This window comes from Aethalodelphis obliquidens, unplaced genomic scaffold (assembly GCF_003676395.1).
Source record: "Aethalodelphis obliquidens isolate GAN/ISIS:26980383/991018 unplaced genomic scaffold, ASM367639v1 scaffold10, whole genome shotgun sequence".
NCBI lineage: Eukaryota > Metazoa > Chordata > Mammalia > Artiodactyla > Delphinidae > Aethalodelphis > Aethalodelphis obliquidens.
This window is the reverse complement of record NW_020837954.1, coordinates 8,331,431-8,347,546: the sequence shown is the minus strand read 5'-3', so window position 1 is coordinate 8,347,546 and position 16,116 is coordinate 8,331,431. Positions and strand designations below refer to the sequence as shown.

The window sequence follows — 16,116 nt, the reverse complement described above, 5'->3', positions numbered from 1 at the left end:
TGCCTGACCCAAAGTAAAACATGAATAAATAAGGCGTAATTGTTATAAGTCAGTGGAGAAAATCCAAAGTACTTATAATATTTACCTAGAACATAATTAACTATAAATTCACAGTTACTAAGAAAAAATAAAATTTATTCCTATAAATAACATAGAGCTCATCTGATATTTTTAGATTATCCAATCAACTGCTCTTTTCCTTAAGGACAAATTCAAGTTGATTGGACAGATACTATATAAATAAATATGTAGCCATATGTACTCAGAGTAAAATAAAATTTCATTTTGTTCTGAAGCAATTTTAATCATAAGCACTGTGGTTTATAGAATTTTTTCTACATCTAAGGAATTTCTACACTGCCGTTATAACTCAATATTGGCCACTACGAAATTAACCATAAATCTAACGAAGGCAGATTACTTATAAAATAAATTTCCTTGCCTTGATGTAGACTCAACAGAGTCTGAACAGAGAAACAGAATAATATAAAATAAGACATTAGATTTTAGTACTAATAAGCAACGGGAAAGATTCAATCATGTGACAGTGAAAGTTGGTCTTGGCGCCACACACCTCATTATAAATTCAGTATATTGACTGGGTTCTTTTGCAAAACATCTCAAACCTGACTGCAAATTTTAACGACTCTCCAATCAAAAAATATTAACCACAGTGTGCCGATAATAAAATGATGCTTAATGCAATTTTCTTACCTGCCTCAACAGTTTCTCAATGGCTGACATTACCATAAGGCCTCTCCAAACAATGGGTGCAGTCTCTTCAATCAGGAAGCCCATGGACATACTGCAATGGGAAACCAAAAATACAACTAATTTATATAAGTTAATATTATTCTGAAAAGTAACATAAAGTAAAAAAGATATGCTTACCAAGCAATACCATAATTCAAAAGAGGCCGCATTAAGTTACCTGAAATAAGAAAAAAAACATCTTTTAGAAGAGTAAGTCATTATACATAAACATATTGCATTTTCTTATCAAAGAGTGTCAAATTAAAAATATAAATAAGCTACTCACATTGCTAGTCTTTCACTTCCAACTAATTCACCTCAATTTGCAACAGTTTAAACATTATACCAAAGCATACAACTAATACACCCAATGGGTGCAACATCTAAAAATAGATGGAATATAGTTTTATTAAGAAACACTTCATCTACTATTTTCAAATGTTCTAAAAAATAACCTCAATAAGTGATTTTGTCCACCAGGTTTATTCATATATATCGATAAATAAATTATATACATATGCTTATCTAGTATGTGTATACATGTATATTTGCAAACACACACACACACACAGTTATTTCTTTACTTGAAATTTTTGAAAAGTATAAGAATCCAAAAAAAGTAACAAACTGTATTTTGTATTTCAACATAATAAAAGCCAAATGTGAAAAACCCACAGCAAGCATCATACTCAATAGTAAAAGACTGAAAGTTTTTCCTCTAGGATCAGGAACAAGATAAGGATGCCCACTTTTGCCACTTTTATTCAACATAATACTGAAAGTTATAGCCAGAGCAATGAGGCAAGAAAAATAAATAAACAGCATCCAAATTGGAAAGGAAGAAGTAAAGTTTTCTCTTTTCACAGATGTTATGATCTTATATATAAAACCCTGAAGGTTCCACAAAAAACTATTAGAGCTAATAAATAAATCTGGTAAAGTAGAGGATACAAAGTCAAAATACAAAAATCAGTTCATTTCTATATACTAACAATGAACAATCTGAAAAGGAAATTATGAAAATCCCATTTATAACAGCATCAAAAAGAATAAATACTTTGGAATTTACTTAATCAAGGAGGTAAAAGACTTGCAAAATGCAAACTACCAAACATTGCTGAAAGAAATTAAAGAAGACATAAACAAACGAAAACGTATGCCATGTTCATTAACTGGAAGACTTAATATTAAGATGTCAATACTACCCAAAGCCACCTACAGATTCAGTGCAATCCCTATCAAAATCCCTATCAAGGTAATATTTCTTGCAGAAATAAAAAATCCATCCTAAAATTCATATGGTATCTCAAAGGATCCCAAATATGCAAATCAATCTTGAAAGAGAAGAACACAGCTTGAGGACTCATACTTCCTTATTTCAAAGCTTACTACAAAGCAACAGCAATCAAAACGATGTGGTACTGGCATAAAGGCAGACATATAGACCAGTGAAACAGAATAGAGAGACCAGAAATAAACCCTCACATACACAGTCAAATGATTTTTTCACAGAGAGGCCAAGATCATTCACTGGGGGAAAAGCTGGGAAAACTGTATATACACATGCAAAAGAATGAAGTTGGACCCTTACTTAACACCACAGACAAAAAATTAACTCAAAATGGATCAAAGGCCTAAATGTAACAGCTAAAACTATAAAGCTCTTAGAAGAAAACATAGGGCAAGAGCTTCACGTCATTGGATTTGGCAAGGATTTCTTGGATACACACCAAAGACATAGGCAACAAAAGCAACAATAGACAAATTGGAGTTCATGAAAGGTTTTAAACGTTGTGCATCAGGAGATAATATTAACAGAGTGAAAAGGCAACCCAAAGGATGGGAGAAAATATTTGTAAATCATATATCTTATAGAGATTAATACCCAGAATAGAATATAGAGAGAACTCTTAAAACTCAACAACAACAACAAAATTCAAAACTGGGCAAAGGAAGTCTCCAAGGAAGATATACAAATGGCCAATAAGCACATGAAAAAATGTTCAACATCAATGATCATTAAGGAAATGTGAATCAAAATTACAATGAGAGGCCACCTCACACTATTAGGATGGCTGCCATAAAAAAAAAAAAAAACCACAGGAAATAACAGCAGTTGGCAAGAATAGAGACAAATGGCAACCCTTGTGCACTGTTCATGGGAATGTAAAATGGAAATGTTATGGAAAATAATATGAGTTCCTCAAAAAATTAAAAATAGAATTACCATACAATCCAGCAATTCCACTTCTTGGTGGAATTGAAAGCAGGGAAGAAAAAAAGATTGAAGGGTATCAGTGTCTTGAAGAGATATTTGTACACTCATGTTCACAGCAGCATTACTCACTATACCTAAAATGTGGAAACAACCCAAGGGTCCTTTAATGAATGAATGGATAAGCTAAACGTGGTATAGATATGCAATGGAATAGCATTCAGCCTTAAAAAGGAAGAAAATTCTGACATATGCTACAACATGGATGAACCACGAGAACACTGCTAAGTAAAATAAGTCAGACACAAAAAGAGAAATACTGTATGGTCCCCTTATATGAGATACTGAAAGTAGTCGAAATGACAGCGACAGAAAGTAGAATGGTGTTTGCCAGAGGGAGGGGAAAGTAGCAATGGAGAGCTATTGTTTAATGGATAGGGTGTTTTGGTTTTAAAAGATGAAAAGAAGTATGGAGGTAGATATGTTTTATCATATGTTCTTTAGGTTCTTTCTCCTCTTTAAAGAGACTGAAATTTAAAATTATGATAAAGCATACAGGCATGGTTTATATAAGAAATCCATTACTGAACTCTATTCACTGGATTCCCTACACACACAAAAAGCTATGGCCCTTCATTAAAAGATTGGTGAATAAGTATGCATTTTTATGTTCCAAGCTAAAATAAAATGTTTAACTATATACTTTTTAATGGTTTCCCTCTTTAACTTCTGACTAAACTAACAAGCTCAATCTCCCTCATAGATAATTTGATAGCAATATTCTTTTCCATGTAACTAACTTTGTCAATTCTTTCCAAAGCATCCAAGTTAAATTTACAGAGAAATAACTTTCCTCCATTGGGCTCTGCACAATTTTCTACTTTCCATTTTCTCCAATAACAAATGCATACCAATTAAAAAGTCAAGTAGTACTATAAAAATTATTACCAAATGTCAATAATCCCCCAGCACTGTCACATTTCTTACTCCCCAGAGCCAACAACTATTAGTTGATTTCATTAACTTCTTATGATGAATTAATCTTAGGCTTACAGAAAGTTGCAAGTATAGCCAGAGTCCTCATATACCCTTCACCTAGCTTTCCCTAATGTTAATATTTTATATAACCATAGTACAATTATCACAACCAGGAAATTAATGTTGATACAATTAGCTAATCTACCAAACCAAAAGTTTGACAATTTTTAGTTATCTCATGACATATTAAAGTATTTAGCTCTTTTTCACAAACACAGGCATACTTTCCATGCACCCATCTTCCCAATGCAATTATATCACCATTTTTATTAGACATCATGTAAATGTTACTAATAGGTGAGCAATATAGCACACAATACCATTTTTCCTTTCTCTCCCTGAATTGATAAGAAGATCTTTGCGCAGCATGTGTGTATGTGTTTCCTTCATTTTCTATGTATTTATTAGCAAATTCTTCCTATTTTCCAGTTGTGCAAATATCAAATACATTAATCAAATGCACTAGGCATTTGAGTTCATCATCTTGAACAAGGCTCTGCTGTTCTGTCCCTTTATAATGTCTTTTGAATAACAGAAGTTTTTACTTTTTATGTAATCAAATTAATCAGTTTTTTCCTTTATGGTCTATCCTTATTGGGTCTTGTTTAAGAAAGCCTTTACTAATACAGTCATTGAGATCATATCTTATATTGTCTTCTAAACCTTCATAGTTTTGCATTTTACATCTAAGTCCTTAAACCATCTGAAATTAATTTGTGTGTGTAGTGTGAGGATCCACTACTTTATTTGCACGTGGATAATAAATTGTCCTACCATCAACAGTCTGCAATGCTAGCCTTGTCATAAATCAGGTTTCCATATATATATAAGTCTGTTTCTGGACTATCTATTCGAATCTACTAGTTTATCTGTCTATCCTTGAGCCAATACCAAACAGGAGGCATATACTGCAGTTTTATAATAAGTCCCCGTATCTGGCAGCACAAGTCTCCTGTGTTTTCTCTCTCTTCAAGAGTGTCTTACCTATTCACACGCCCTTTGCTCACCTTTATAATTTGTATATTCAACTTGGTCATCAATTTCGACAAGTGGACTTCTGACTGCATTTGCAAGACTATTAGAAGGAACTGAGATTTTTATAAAATTTAGTCTTCCTATCCATGAACATCATTTGTTTTCCAATTATTGACATTTTGAAAATCTTTCAATAAAATTTTAGAATTCTTTTCCTCTTGAAAATTGTACATTTTCTTTGTTAGGTTTTTTTCCCAGGTACCCTGTATTTCTGAAGCTATTTGTATCTTTTTTTATGATCTATATGAAGTTTATTATAAAATTATCATAAACATCAATCTATATTAAAATCTATAGTTGATATAAAATGTGATATCATCCAGTATACATTCACCAAGGATTTGGCGAAAAAATTATCAATGTTGATAAATAATAATAATAGCAACAATCAAGTCTGTCCTGATAGATTCTAAATTCTTCTTCAACTTTTTATTTATTTATTATTTTGCGGTACGCGGGCCTCTTACTGCTGTGGCCTCTCCTGTTGCAGAGCACAGGCTCCGGACACGCAGGCTCACTGGCCATGGCTCACGGGCCCAGGCGCTCCGCGGCATGTGGGATCCTCCCGGACCGGGGCACGAACCCGTGTCCCCTGCATCGGCAGGCGGACTCTCAACCACTGCGCCACCAGGGAAGCCCTTCTTCCACTTTTTAAACCCAAGGATATTCTTCAAAGTTTACACCATATTACTCTTGCCCCATATTGGTATACACCAAAATTCCAATTCATGAGAGTATTCATTCACACACTCATTAGACAAAAATTTACTTTATAACCCCTAGGTGCTAGAGACTGGGATAGGCCCTGGTAAAACATTAGTGAACATCAGAGATATGGTCAAATGGAGCTTAAACTCCAGCAGACAGGAGAGATAGTGGTCTTAAAAAGGCTTATTCTGTCTGCATAGCCTATGTATGAAAAAATTTTTAACACCTTTATTGGCGTATAATTGCTTTACATTGTTGTGTTAGTCTCTGCTGTATAACAAAGGGAATCACCTATACATATACATATATCCCCATATCCAATCCCTCGTGCGTCTCCCTCCCATACTCCCTATCCTACCTCTCTAGGTGGTCAGAAAGCCCTGAGCTGATCTCCCTGTGCTATGCAGATCCTTCCCACTAGCTATCTACTTTACATTTGGTAGTGTATGTATATCAATGATACTCTCTCACTTCGTCCTAGCTTACCATTCCCCAACCCCATGTCCTCAAGTCCATACTCTACATCTGCGTCTTTATTACTGTCCTGCCCCTGGGTTCATCAGAACCATGTTTTTTTTTTTTTTAGATTCCATATATATGTGTTAGCATACTGTATTTGTTGTTCTGACTTGCTTCACTCTGTACAACAAACTCTAGGTCCATCCACCTAACTACAAATAACAATTTCGTTTCCTTTTATGGCTGAGTAATATTCCATTGTGCATATGTGCCACATCTTCTTTATCCATTCATCTGTCAGTGGAAACTTAGGTTGCTTCCATGTCCTGGCTATTGTAAATTGTGCTGCAATGAACATTGTGGTACATGACTCTTTTTGAATTCTGGTCTTCTCAGGGTATATGCCCAGGACTGGGATTGCTGGGTCATTGGGTAGTTCTAGTTTTAGTTTTTTAAGGCACCTCCATACTGTTCTCCATAATGGCTATATCAACTTACATTCCACCAAGAGTGCAAGAGGGTTCCCCTTTCTCCACACCCTCTCCAGCATTTACTGTTTGTATATTTTTGATGATAGCCATTCTGACTGGTGTGAGATAATACCTCATTGTTGTTTTGGTTTGCATTTCTCTAATGATTAGTGATGTTGAGCATCCTTTCATATGTTTGTTGGTAATGTGTATATCATCTTTCGAGAAATGTCTATTTAGCGCTTCTGCCCATTATTTGATTGGGTTGTTTGTTTTTTTCATATTCAGCTGCATGACCTGCTTGAATATTTTGGAGATTAATCCTTTGTCAGTTGCTTAGTTTGCAAATATTTTCTCCCATTCTGAGGGCTGTCTTTTTATCTTGTTTGTGGTCTCCTTTGCTGTGCAAAAGCTTTAAAGTTTCATTAGGTCCCGTTTGTTTATTTCTGTGTTTATTTCCATTTCTCTAGGAGATGGGTCAAAAAGGATCTTGCTGTGATGTATGTCATAGAGTGTTCTGCCAATGCTATCCTCTAAGACTTGTATAGTATATGGCCTTACATTTAGGCCTTTAATCCATTTTGAGTTTATTTTTGTGTACAGTGTTAGGGAGTGTTCTAATTTCATTCTTTTACATGTAGCTGTCCAGTTTTCCTGGGACCACTTATAGACAAGGCTGTCCTTACTCCATTGTATATTCTTGCCTCCTTTATCAAAGATAAGGTAACCATAGATGTGTGGGTTTATCTCTGGACTTTCTATCCTCTTCCATTGATCTATATTTCTGTTTCAGGGCCAGTACCATACGGTCTTGATTACTGTACCTTTATAGTATAGTCTGAAGTCCAGGAGCCTGATTGCTCCAGCTCTGTTTTTCATTCTCAAGATTGCTTTGGCTATTCAGAGTCTTTTGTGTTTCCAAACAAATTGTGAAATTTTTTGTTCTAGTTCTGTGAAAAATGGCATTGGTAGTTTGATAGGGATTGCATTGAATCTGTAGATTGCTTTGGGTAGAAGAGTCATTTATACAATGTTGACTCTGCCAAACTAAGAACATGGTATATCTCCCCATCTATTAGTATCATCTTTAATTTCTTTCATCAGTGTCTTACAATTTTCTCCATACAGCTCTTTTGTCTCCTTAGGTAGGTTTAGTCCTAGGTATTTTATTCTTTTTGTTGCAATGGTAAATGGGAGTGTTTCTTTAATTTCTCTTTCAGATTTTTCATCATTAGTGTATAGGAAGGCAAGAGATTTCTGTGCATTAATTTTGTATCATGCCATTTTACCAAATTCATTGATTACCTCTAATAGTTTTCTGGTGGCATCTTTAGGATTCTCTATGTATACTATCACGCCACCTGAAGACAGTGACAGCTTTACTTCTTCTTTTCCGATTTGGATTCCTTTTATTTCTTTTTCATCTCTGATTGCTGTGGCTAAAACTTCCAAAACTAGGTTGAATAATAGTGGTGAGAGTGGGCAACCTTGTCTTGTTCCTGATCTTAGTGGAAATTATTTCACTTTTTCACCACTGACAATGATGTTGGCTGTGGGTTTTTCATATATGGCCTTTATTATGTTGAGGTAAGTTCCCTCTATGCCTACTTTCTGCAGGGTTTGTGTCATAAATGGGTGTTAAATTTTGTCACAAGCTTCTTCTGCATCTATTGAGATGATAATATGGTTTTTATCCTTCAATTTGTTAATATGGTATAGCACATTGATTGATTTCCATATATTGAAGAATTCTTGCACTCCTGAGATAAACCCCACTTGATCATGGTGTATGATTCTTTTAATGTGCTGTTGGATTCTGTTTGCTACTATTTTGTTGAGGATTTTTGCATCCATGTTCATCATGATAATGGCCTGTAGTTTTCTTTCTTTGTGACATCTTTGTCTGGTTTTGGTATCAGGGTGGTGGTGGCCTCATAGGATGACTTTAGGAGTGTTCCTCCCTCTGCTCTATTTTGGAGGAGTTTGAGAAGGATTGGTGATAGCTCTTCTCTAAATGTTTGATAGAACTCGCCTGTGAAACCATCGGATCCTGGGCTTTTGTTTGTTGAAGATTTTTAATTAGAGTTTCAGTTTCAGAGCTTGTGATTGGTCTGTTCATAATTTGTATTTCTTCCTAGTTCAGTCTTGGAATGTTGTGCTTTTCTAAGAATTTGTCCATTTTATCCAGGTTGACCACTTTATTGGCATATACTTTCTTGTAGTAATCTCTCATGATCCTTTGTATTTCTGAAATGTCACTTGTTACTTCCCCTTTTTCATTTCTAATCCTGTTAATTTAAGTCTTCTCCCTTTTTTTCTTGATGAGTCTGGCTAACGGTTTATCAATTTTGTTTATCTTCTCAAAGAAGCAGCTTTTAGGGGGATTTGAGAAGATGGTGGAAGAGTAAGATGCGGAGATCACCTTCCTCCCCACAAATATATCAGAAATACATCTACACGCGGAATTGCTCCTATACAACACCCACTGAACACTGGCAGAAGACCTAAAACATCCCAAAAGGCAAGAAACTCCCCACATAGCTGGGTAGGGCAAAAGAAAAAACAGAGACAAAAGAATAGTGACGGGACCTGCACCAGTGGGAGGGAGCCGTGAAGGAGGAAAGGTTTCCACACACTAGGAAGCCCCTTCGCGGGCGGAGACTGAGGGAGGCGGAGGGGTGAGCTTCGGGGCCACAGAGGAGAGCGCAGCAACAGGGGTGCAGAGGGCAAAGTGGAGAGATCCCCGCACAGAGGAGCAGTGCTGGGCAGCACTCACCAGCCCAAGAGGCTTGTCTGCTCACCCGCCGGGACAGGTGGGGTCTGGGAGCTGAGGCTCGGGCTTCGGTCGAATCGCGGGGAGAGGACTGAGGTTGGCAGCGTGAACACAGCCTGAAGGGGCTAGTGCACCACGGCTAGCCAGGAGGGAGTCCAGGAAAAAGTCACGACCTGCCGAAGAGGCAAGAGACTTTTCCTTCCCTCTTTGTTTCCTGGTGTGCGAGGAGAGGTGATTAAGAGTGCTGCTTAAAAGAGTTCCAGAAACTGGCACGAGCTGCAGCTATCAGCGCGGATCCCAGAGACGGGCAGGAGCCACTAAGGCTGCGGCTGCAGCCACCAAGATGCCTGTGTGCAAGCACAGGTCACTATCCACACCTCCCCTCCCGGGAGCCTGTGCATCCCGCCTCTCCCAGGGTCCTGTGATCCAGGGACAACTTCCCTGGGAGAACGCACAGCGTGCCTCAGGCTGGTACAACATCACGCCAGCCTCTGCCGCTGCAGGCTCGCCATGCATCTGCACCCCTCCCTCGCCCCGCCTGAGTGAGTCAGAGCACCAGAATCAGCTGTTCCTTGAACCCCGTCCTGTCTAAGTGAAGAACAGACGCCCTCAGGTGACCTACACGCAGAGGTGGGTCCAAATCCAAAGCTGAACCCCGGGAGCTGTGCGAAAAAAGAAGAGAAAGGGAAATTTCTCCCAGCAGCCTCAGAAGCAGTGGATTAAAGCTACACCATCAACTTGATGTACCTGCATCTGTGGAATACCTGAATAGAAAACGTATCATCCCAAACTGAGGAGGTGGACTTTGGGGGCAAGATATATTATATTTCCCCCTTCTCCTCTTTTTGTGAGTGTGTATGTGTATGCTTCTGTGTGAGGTTTTGTCTATATAGCTTTGATTTCACCATTTGTCCTACGGTTCTCTTTGTTCGTTTTTTTTTCTTTTACTTTCGAAACATTTTTTTCTTAATAGGTATTTTTTATTTTAATAACTTTATTTTATTTTATCTTACTTTATTTTATTTTATGCTCTTTCTTTCTATTTTTTCTCCCTTTTATTCTGAGCCGTGTGGATGAAAGGCTCTTGGTGCTCCAGCCAGGCATCAGGGCCGTGCCACTGAGGTGGGAGAGCCAAGTTCAGGACACTGGTCCACAAGAGACCTCTGAGCTCCACATAATATCAAATGGCGAAAATCTCCCAGAGATCACCATCTCAACACCAAGACCCACCTTCACTCGATGACCAGCAAGCTACAGTGCTGGACACCCTATGCAAAACAACTAGCAAGACAGAGCACAGACAAATTGATTAGCAGAGAGGCTGCCTAAAATCATAATAAGGCCACAGACACCCCAAAACACACCACCAGACATGGACCTGCCCACCAGAAAGATCAAGCCTCATCCACCAGAACACAGGCACTAGTACCCTCCACCAGGAAGCCTACACAACCCACTGAACCAACCTTAACCACTGGGGAGAGACACCAAAAACAACAGGAACTAAAAACCTGCGGTCTGCGAAAAGGAGACCTCAACACACTAAGATAAACAAAATCAGAATACAGAAAAACACACAGCAGATGAAGCAAGGTAAACACCCACCAGACCTAACAAATGAAGAGGAAATAGGCAGTCTACCTGAAAAAGAATTCAGAATAATGATAGTAAAGATGATACAAAATCTTGGAAATAAAATAGAAAAAATGCAAGAAACATCTAACAAGGACCTAGAAGAACTAAAGAGGAAACAAGCAATGATGAACAGCACAATAAATGAAATTAAAAATACTCTAGAAGGGATCAATAGTAGAATAACTGAGACAGAAGAACGGATAAGTGACGTGGAAGATAAAATTGTGGAAATAACTACTGCAGAGCAGAATAAGGAAAAAAGAATGAAAAGAACTGAGGACAGTCTCAGAGACCTCTGAGACAACATCAAACACACCAACAATCAAATTATAGGGGTCCCAGAAGAAGGAGAGAAAAAGAAAGGGACTGAGAAAATATTTGAACAGATAATAGTTGAAAACTTCCCTAATATGGGAAAGGAAATAGTTAATCAACTCCTGGAAGCACAGAGAATCCCATACAGGATAAATCCAAGGAGAAACATGCCAAGACATATTAATCAAACTATCAAAAATTAAACATAAAGAAAACATATTAAAAGCAGCAAGGGAAAAACAACAAATAACACACAAGGGAATCCCCATAACAGCTGATCTTTCAGCAGAAACTCTGCAAGCCAGAAGAGAGTGGCAGGACATATTTAAAGTAATGAAGGAGAAAAACTTACAACAAAGATTACTCTACCCAGCAAGGATCTCATTCAGATTCAACAGAGAAATTAAAACCTTTACAGACAAGCAAAAGCTGAGAGAGTTCAGCACCACCAAACCAGCTTAACAACAAATGCTAAAGGAACTTCTCTAGGCAAGAAACACAAGAGAAGGAAAAGACCTACAATAACAAACCCAAAACAATTAAGAAAATGGGAATAAGAACATACATATCAATAATTACCTTAAATGTAAATGGATTAAAGGCTCCCACCAAAAGACACAGACTGGCTGAATGGATACAAAAACAAGACCCACATATATGCTGTCTACAAAAAACCCACTGCAGACCTAGGGACACATACAGACTGAAAGTGAGGGGATGCAAAAAGATGTTCCATGCAAATGGAAAGCAAAAAAAAGCTGGAGTAGCAATTCTCATATCAGACAAAATAGACTTTAAAATAAAGACTATTAGAAGAGACAAAGAAGGACACTACATAATGATCAAGGGATTGATTCAAGAAGAAGATATAACAATTGTAAATATTTATGCACCCAACATAGGAGCACCTCAATACATATGGCAAATACTAACAGCCATAAAACGGGAAATCGACAGTAACACATTCATAGTAGGGGACTTTAACACCCCACTTTCACCAATGGAAAGATCATCCAAAATGAAAATAAATAAGGAAACACAAGCTTTAAATGATACATTAAACAAGATGGACTTAATTGATATTTATAGGACATTCCACCCCAAAACAACAGAATACACATTTTTTTCAAATGCTCATGGAACATTCTCCAGGATAGATCATATCTTGGGGCACAAAGCAAGGCTTGGTAAATTTTAAAAAACTGAAATCGTATCAAGTATCTTTTCCCATCACAATGCTATGAGACTAGATATCAATTACAGGAAAAGATCTGTAAAAAATACAAACACATGGAGGCTAAACAATACACTACTTAATAACCAAATGATCACTGAAGAAATCACAGGGAAAATCAAAAAATACCTATACACAAATGACAATGGAAACACGACGACCCAAAACCTATGGGATGCAGCAAAAGCAGTTCTAAGAGGGAAGTTTATAGCAATACAATCCTACCTTAAGAAACAGCACACACCTCAAATAAACAACCTAACCTTGCACCTAAACCAAGTAGAGAAAGAAGAACAAAAAAACCCCAAAGTTAGCAGATGGAAAGAAATCATAAAGATCAGATCAGAAATAAATGAAAAAGAAGTGAAGGAAATGACAGCATGAATAAAATTGAAAGCTGGTTCTTTTAGAAGATAAATAAAATTAATAAACCATTAGCCAGACTCGTCAAGAAAAAAAGGGAGAAGACTCAAATCAACAGAATTAGAAATGAAAAAGGAGAAGTAACAACTGACACTGCAGAAATACGAAAGATCACGAGAGATTACTACAAGCAACTCTATGACAATAAAATGGACAACCTGTTAGAAATGGACAAATTCGTAGAAATGCACAACCTGCCAAGACAGAACCAGGAAGAAACAGAAAATATGAACACACCAATAACAAGCACTGAAATTGAAACTGTAATTAAAAATCTTCCAACAAACAAAAGCCCAGGACCAGATGGCTTCACAGGTCAATTCTATCAAACATTTAGAGAAGAGCTAACACCTATCCTTCTCAAACTCTTCCAAAATACAGCACAGGGAGGAACACTGCACAACTCATTCTACGAGGCAACCATCACCCTGATAGCAAAACCAAAGATGTCACAAAGAAAGAAAACTACAGGCCAATAACACTGATGAACATAAATGCAAAAATCCTCAACAAAATACTAGCAAACAGAATCCAACAGCACATTAAAACGATCATACACCATGATCAACTGTGGTTTATTCCAGGAATGCAAGGATTCTTCAATATACAGAAATCAATCAACATGATACACCATATTAACAAACTGAAGGAGAAAAACCATATGATCATCTCAATAGATGCAGAGAAAGCTTTGAACAAAATTCAACACTCATGTATGATAAAAACCCTCTGGACGGTAGGCATAGAGGTAGCTTAGCTCAACCTAATAAAGGCCGTAAATGACAAACCCACAGCCAACATCGTCCTCAATGGTGAAAAACTGAAACCATTTCCACTAAGATCAGGAACAAGACAAGGTTGCCCATTCTCACCACTATTATTCAACAAAGTTTTGGAAGTTTTAGCCACAGCAGTCAGAGAAGAAAAAGAAATAAAAGGAATCCAAATTGGAAAAGAAGAAGTAAAGCTGTCACTGTTTGCAGATGACATGATGCTATACATAGAGAATCCTAAAGATGCTACCTGAAAACTACTAGAGCTAATCAATGGATTTGGTAAAGTAGCAGGATAAAAAATTAATGCACAGAAATCTCTTGCATTCTTATACGCTAATGATGAAAAATCTGAAAGTGAAATTAAGGAAACACTCCCATTTACCACTGTAACAAAAAGAATTAAATATCTAGGAATAAACCTACCTAAGGAGACAAAAGACCTGTATGCAGAAAATTATAAGACAGTGATGAAAGACATTAAAGATGATACAAATAGATGCAGAGATATACCATGTTCTTGGATTGGAAGAATCAACATTGTGAAAAGGACTCTACTTCCCAAAGCAATCTACAGATTCAATGCAATTCCTATCAAACTACCACTGGCATTTTTCACAAAACTAGAAAAAAATTTCACAATTTGTATGGAAACACAAAAGACCCTGGATAGCCAAAGCAATCTTGAGAACGAAAAATGGAGCTGGAGGAATCAGGCTCTCTGACTTCAGACTATACTACAAAATTACAGTAATCAAGACAGAATGGTACTGGCACAAAAACAGTGATATAGATCAATGGAACAGGACAGAAAGCCCAGAGATAAACCCACGCACATACGATCACCTTATCTTTGATAAAGGAGGCAAGAATATAGAGTGGAGAAATGACAGCGTCTTCAATAAGTGGTGCTGGGACAGCTGGACAGCTACATGTAAAAGTATGAAATTAGAACACTCCCTAACACCGTACACAAAAATAAACTCAAAATGGATTAAAGACCTATATGTAAGGCCAGACACTATCAAACTCTTAGAGGAAAACATAGGCAGAGCACCCTATGACATAAATCACAACAAGATCCTTTTTGACCAACCTCCTAGAGAAATGGAAATAAAAATAAACAAATGGGACCTAATGAAACTGAAAAGCTTTTGCACAGCAAAGGAAATCATAAATAAGACCAAAAGACAACCCTCAGAATGGGAGAAAATATTTGCAAATGAAGCAACTGACAAAGGATTAATCTCCAAAATTTACAAGCAGCTCAATAACAAAAAAACAAACCCAATCCAAAAATGGGCAGAAGACCTACATAGACATTTCTCCAAAGAAGATATACAGATGGCCAACAAACACATGAAAGAATGTTCAACATCAGTAATCATTAGAGAAATGCAAATCAAAACTACAATGAGATATCATCTCACACTGGTCAGAATGGCTATCATCAAAAAATCTAGATATAATAAATGCTGGAGAGGGTGTGGAGAAAAAGGAACACTCTTGCACTGTTGGTGGGAATGTAACTTGATACAGCCATTATGGAGAACAGTATGGAGGTTCTTAAAAGACTAAAAATAGAACTACCATAAACCCAGCAATCCCACTACTGGGCATATACCCTGAGAAAACCATAATTCAAAAAAAGTCATGTACCAAAATGTTCTTTGCAGCTCTATTTACAGTAGCCAGGACATGGAAGCAACCTAAGTTTCCACTGACAGATGAATGGATAAAGAAGATGTGGCACATATATACAATGGAATATTACTCAGCCATAAAAAGAAACGAAATTGAGTTATTTGTAGTGAGGTGGATAGACCTAGAGTCTGTCATACAGAGTGAAGTAAGTCAGAAAGAGAAAAACAAATACTGTAAGCTAACACATATATATGGAATCTAAGAAAAAAAAAAAAGGTCATGAAGAACCTAGGGGTCAGACGGGAATAAAGACACAGACCTACTAGAGAATGGACTTGAGGATATGGGGAGGGGGAAGGGTAAGCTCTGACAAAGTGAGAGAGTGGCATGGACATATATACACTACCAAACGTAAAATAGGTAACTAGGGCTTCCCTGGTGGCGCAGTGGTTGAGAGTCCACCTGCTGATGCAGGGGACACGGGTTCGTGCCCCAGTCCAGGAGATCCCACATGCCGTGAAGTGGCTGGGTTTGTGAGCCATGGCCGCTGAGCCTGCGCGTCCAGAGCCTGTGCTCCGCAACGGGAGAGGCCACAGCAGTGAGAGGCCTGCGTATCGCAAAAAAAGAAAAAAAAAAAAAAA

The 16,116-nt window shown here is 37.4% G+C and overlaps 1 protein-coding gene across 9 annotated transcripts in view; it reads right to left on the bottom strand.

Annotated features, from left to right (window-relative positions):
* NUBPL (NUBP iron-sulfur cluster assembly factor, mitochondrial) overlaps window positions 1–16,116 on the bottom strand; it is a 252,379-nt gene that overhangs the window by 147,967 nt on the left and 88,296 nt on the right. For 7 of the 9 annotated variants that reach the window (XM_027111029.1, XM_027111034.1, XM_027111033.1 and 4 more), the window contains 2 exons: window positions 892–931; window positions 715–805 (listed from right to left, as the gene is read on the bottom strand). In XM_027111029.1, the coding sequence (XP_026966830.1) occupies window positions 715–805; window positions 892–931 (131 nt within the window). Of the gene's footprint in view, window positions 1–714; window positions 831–891; window positions 932–16,116 lie in introns of all 9 variants that reach the window. The other 2 variants (XM_027111026.1, XM_027111030.1) reach the window with 2 other exon arrangements.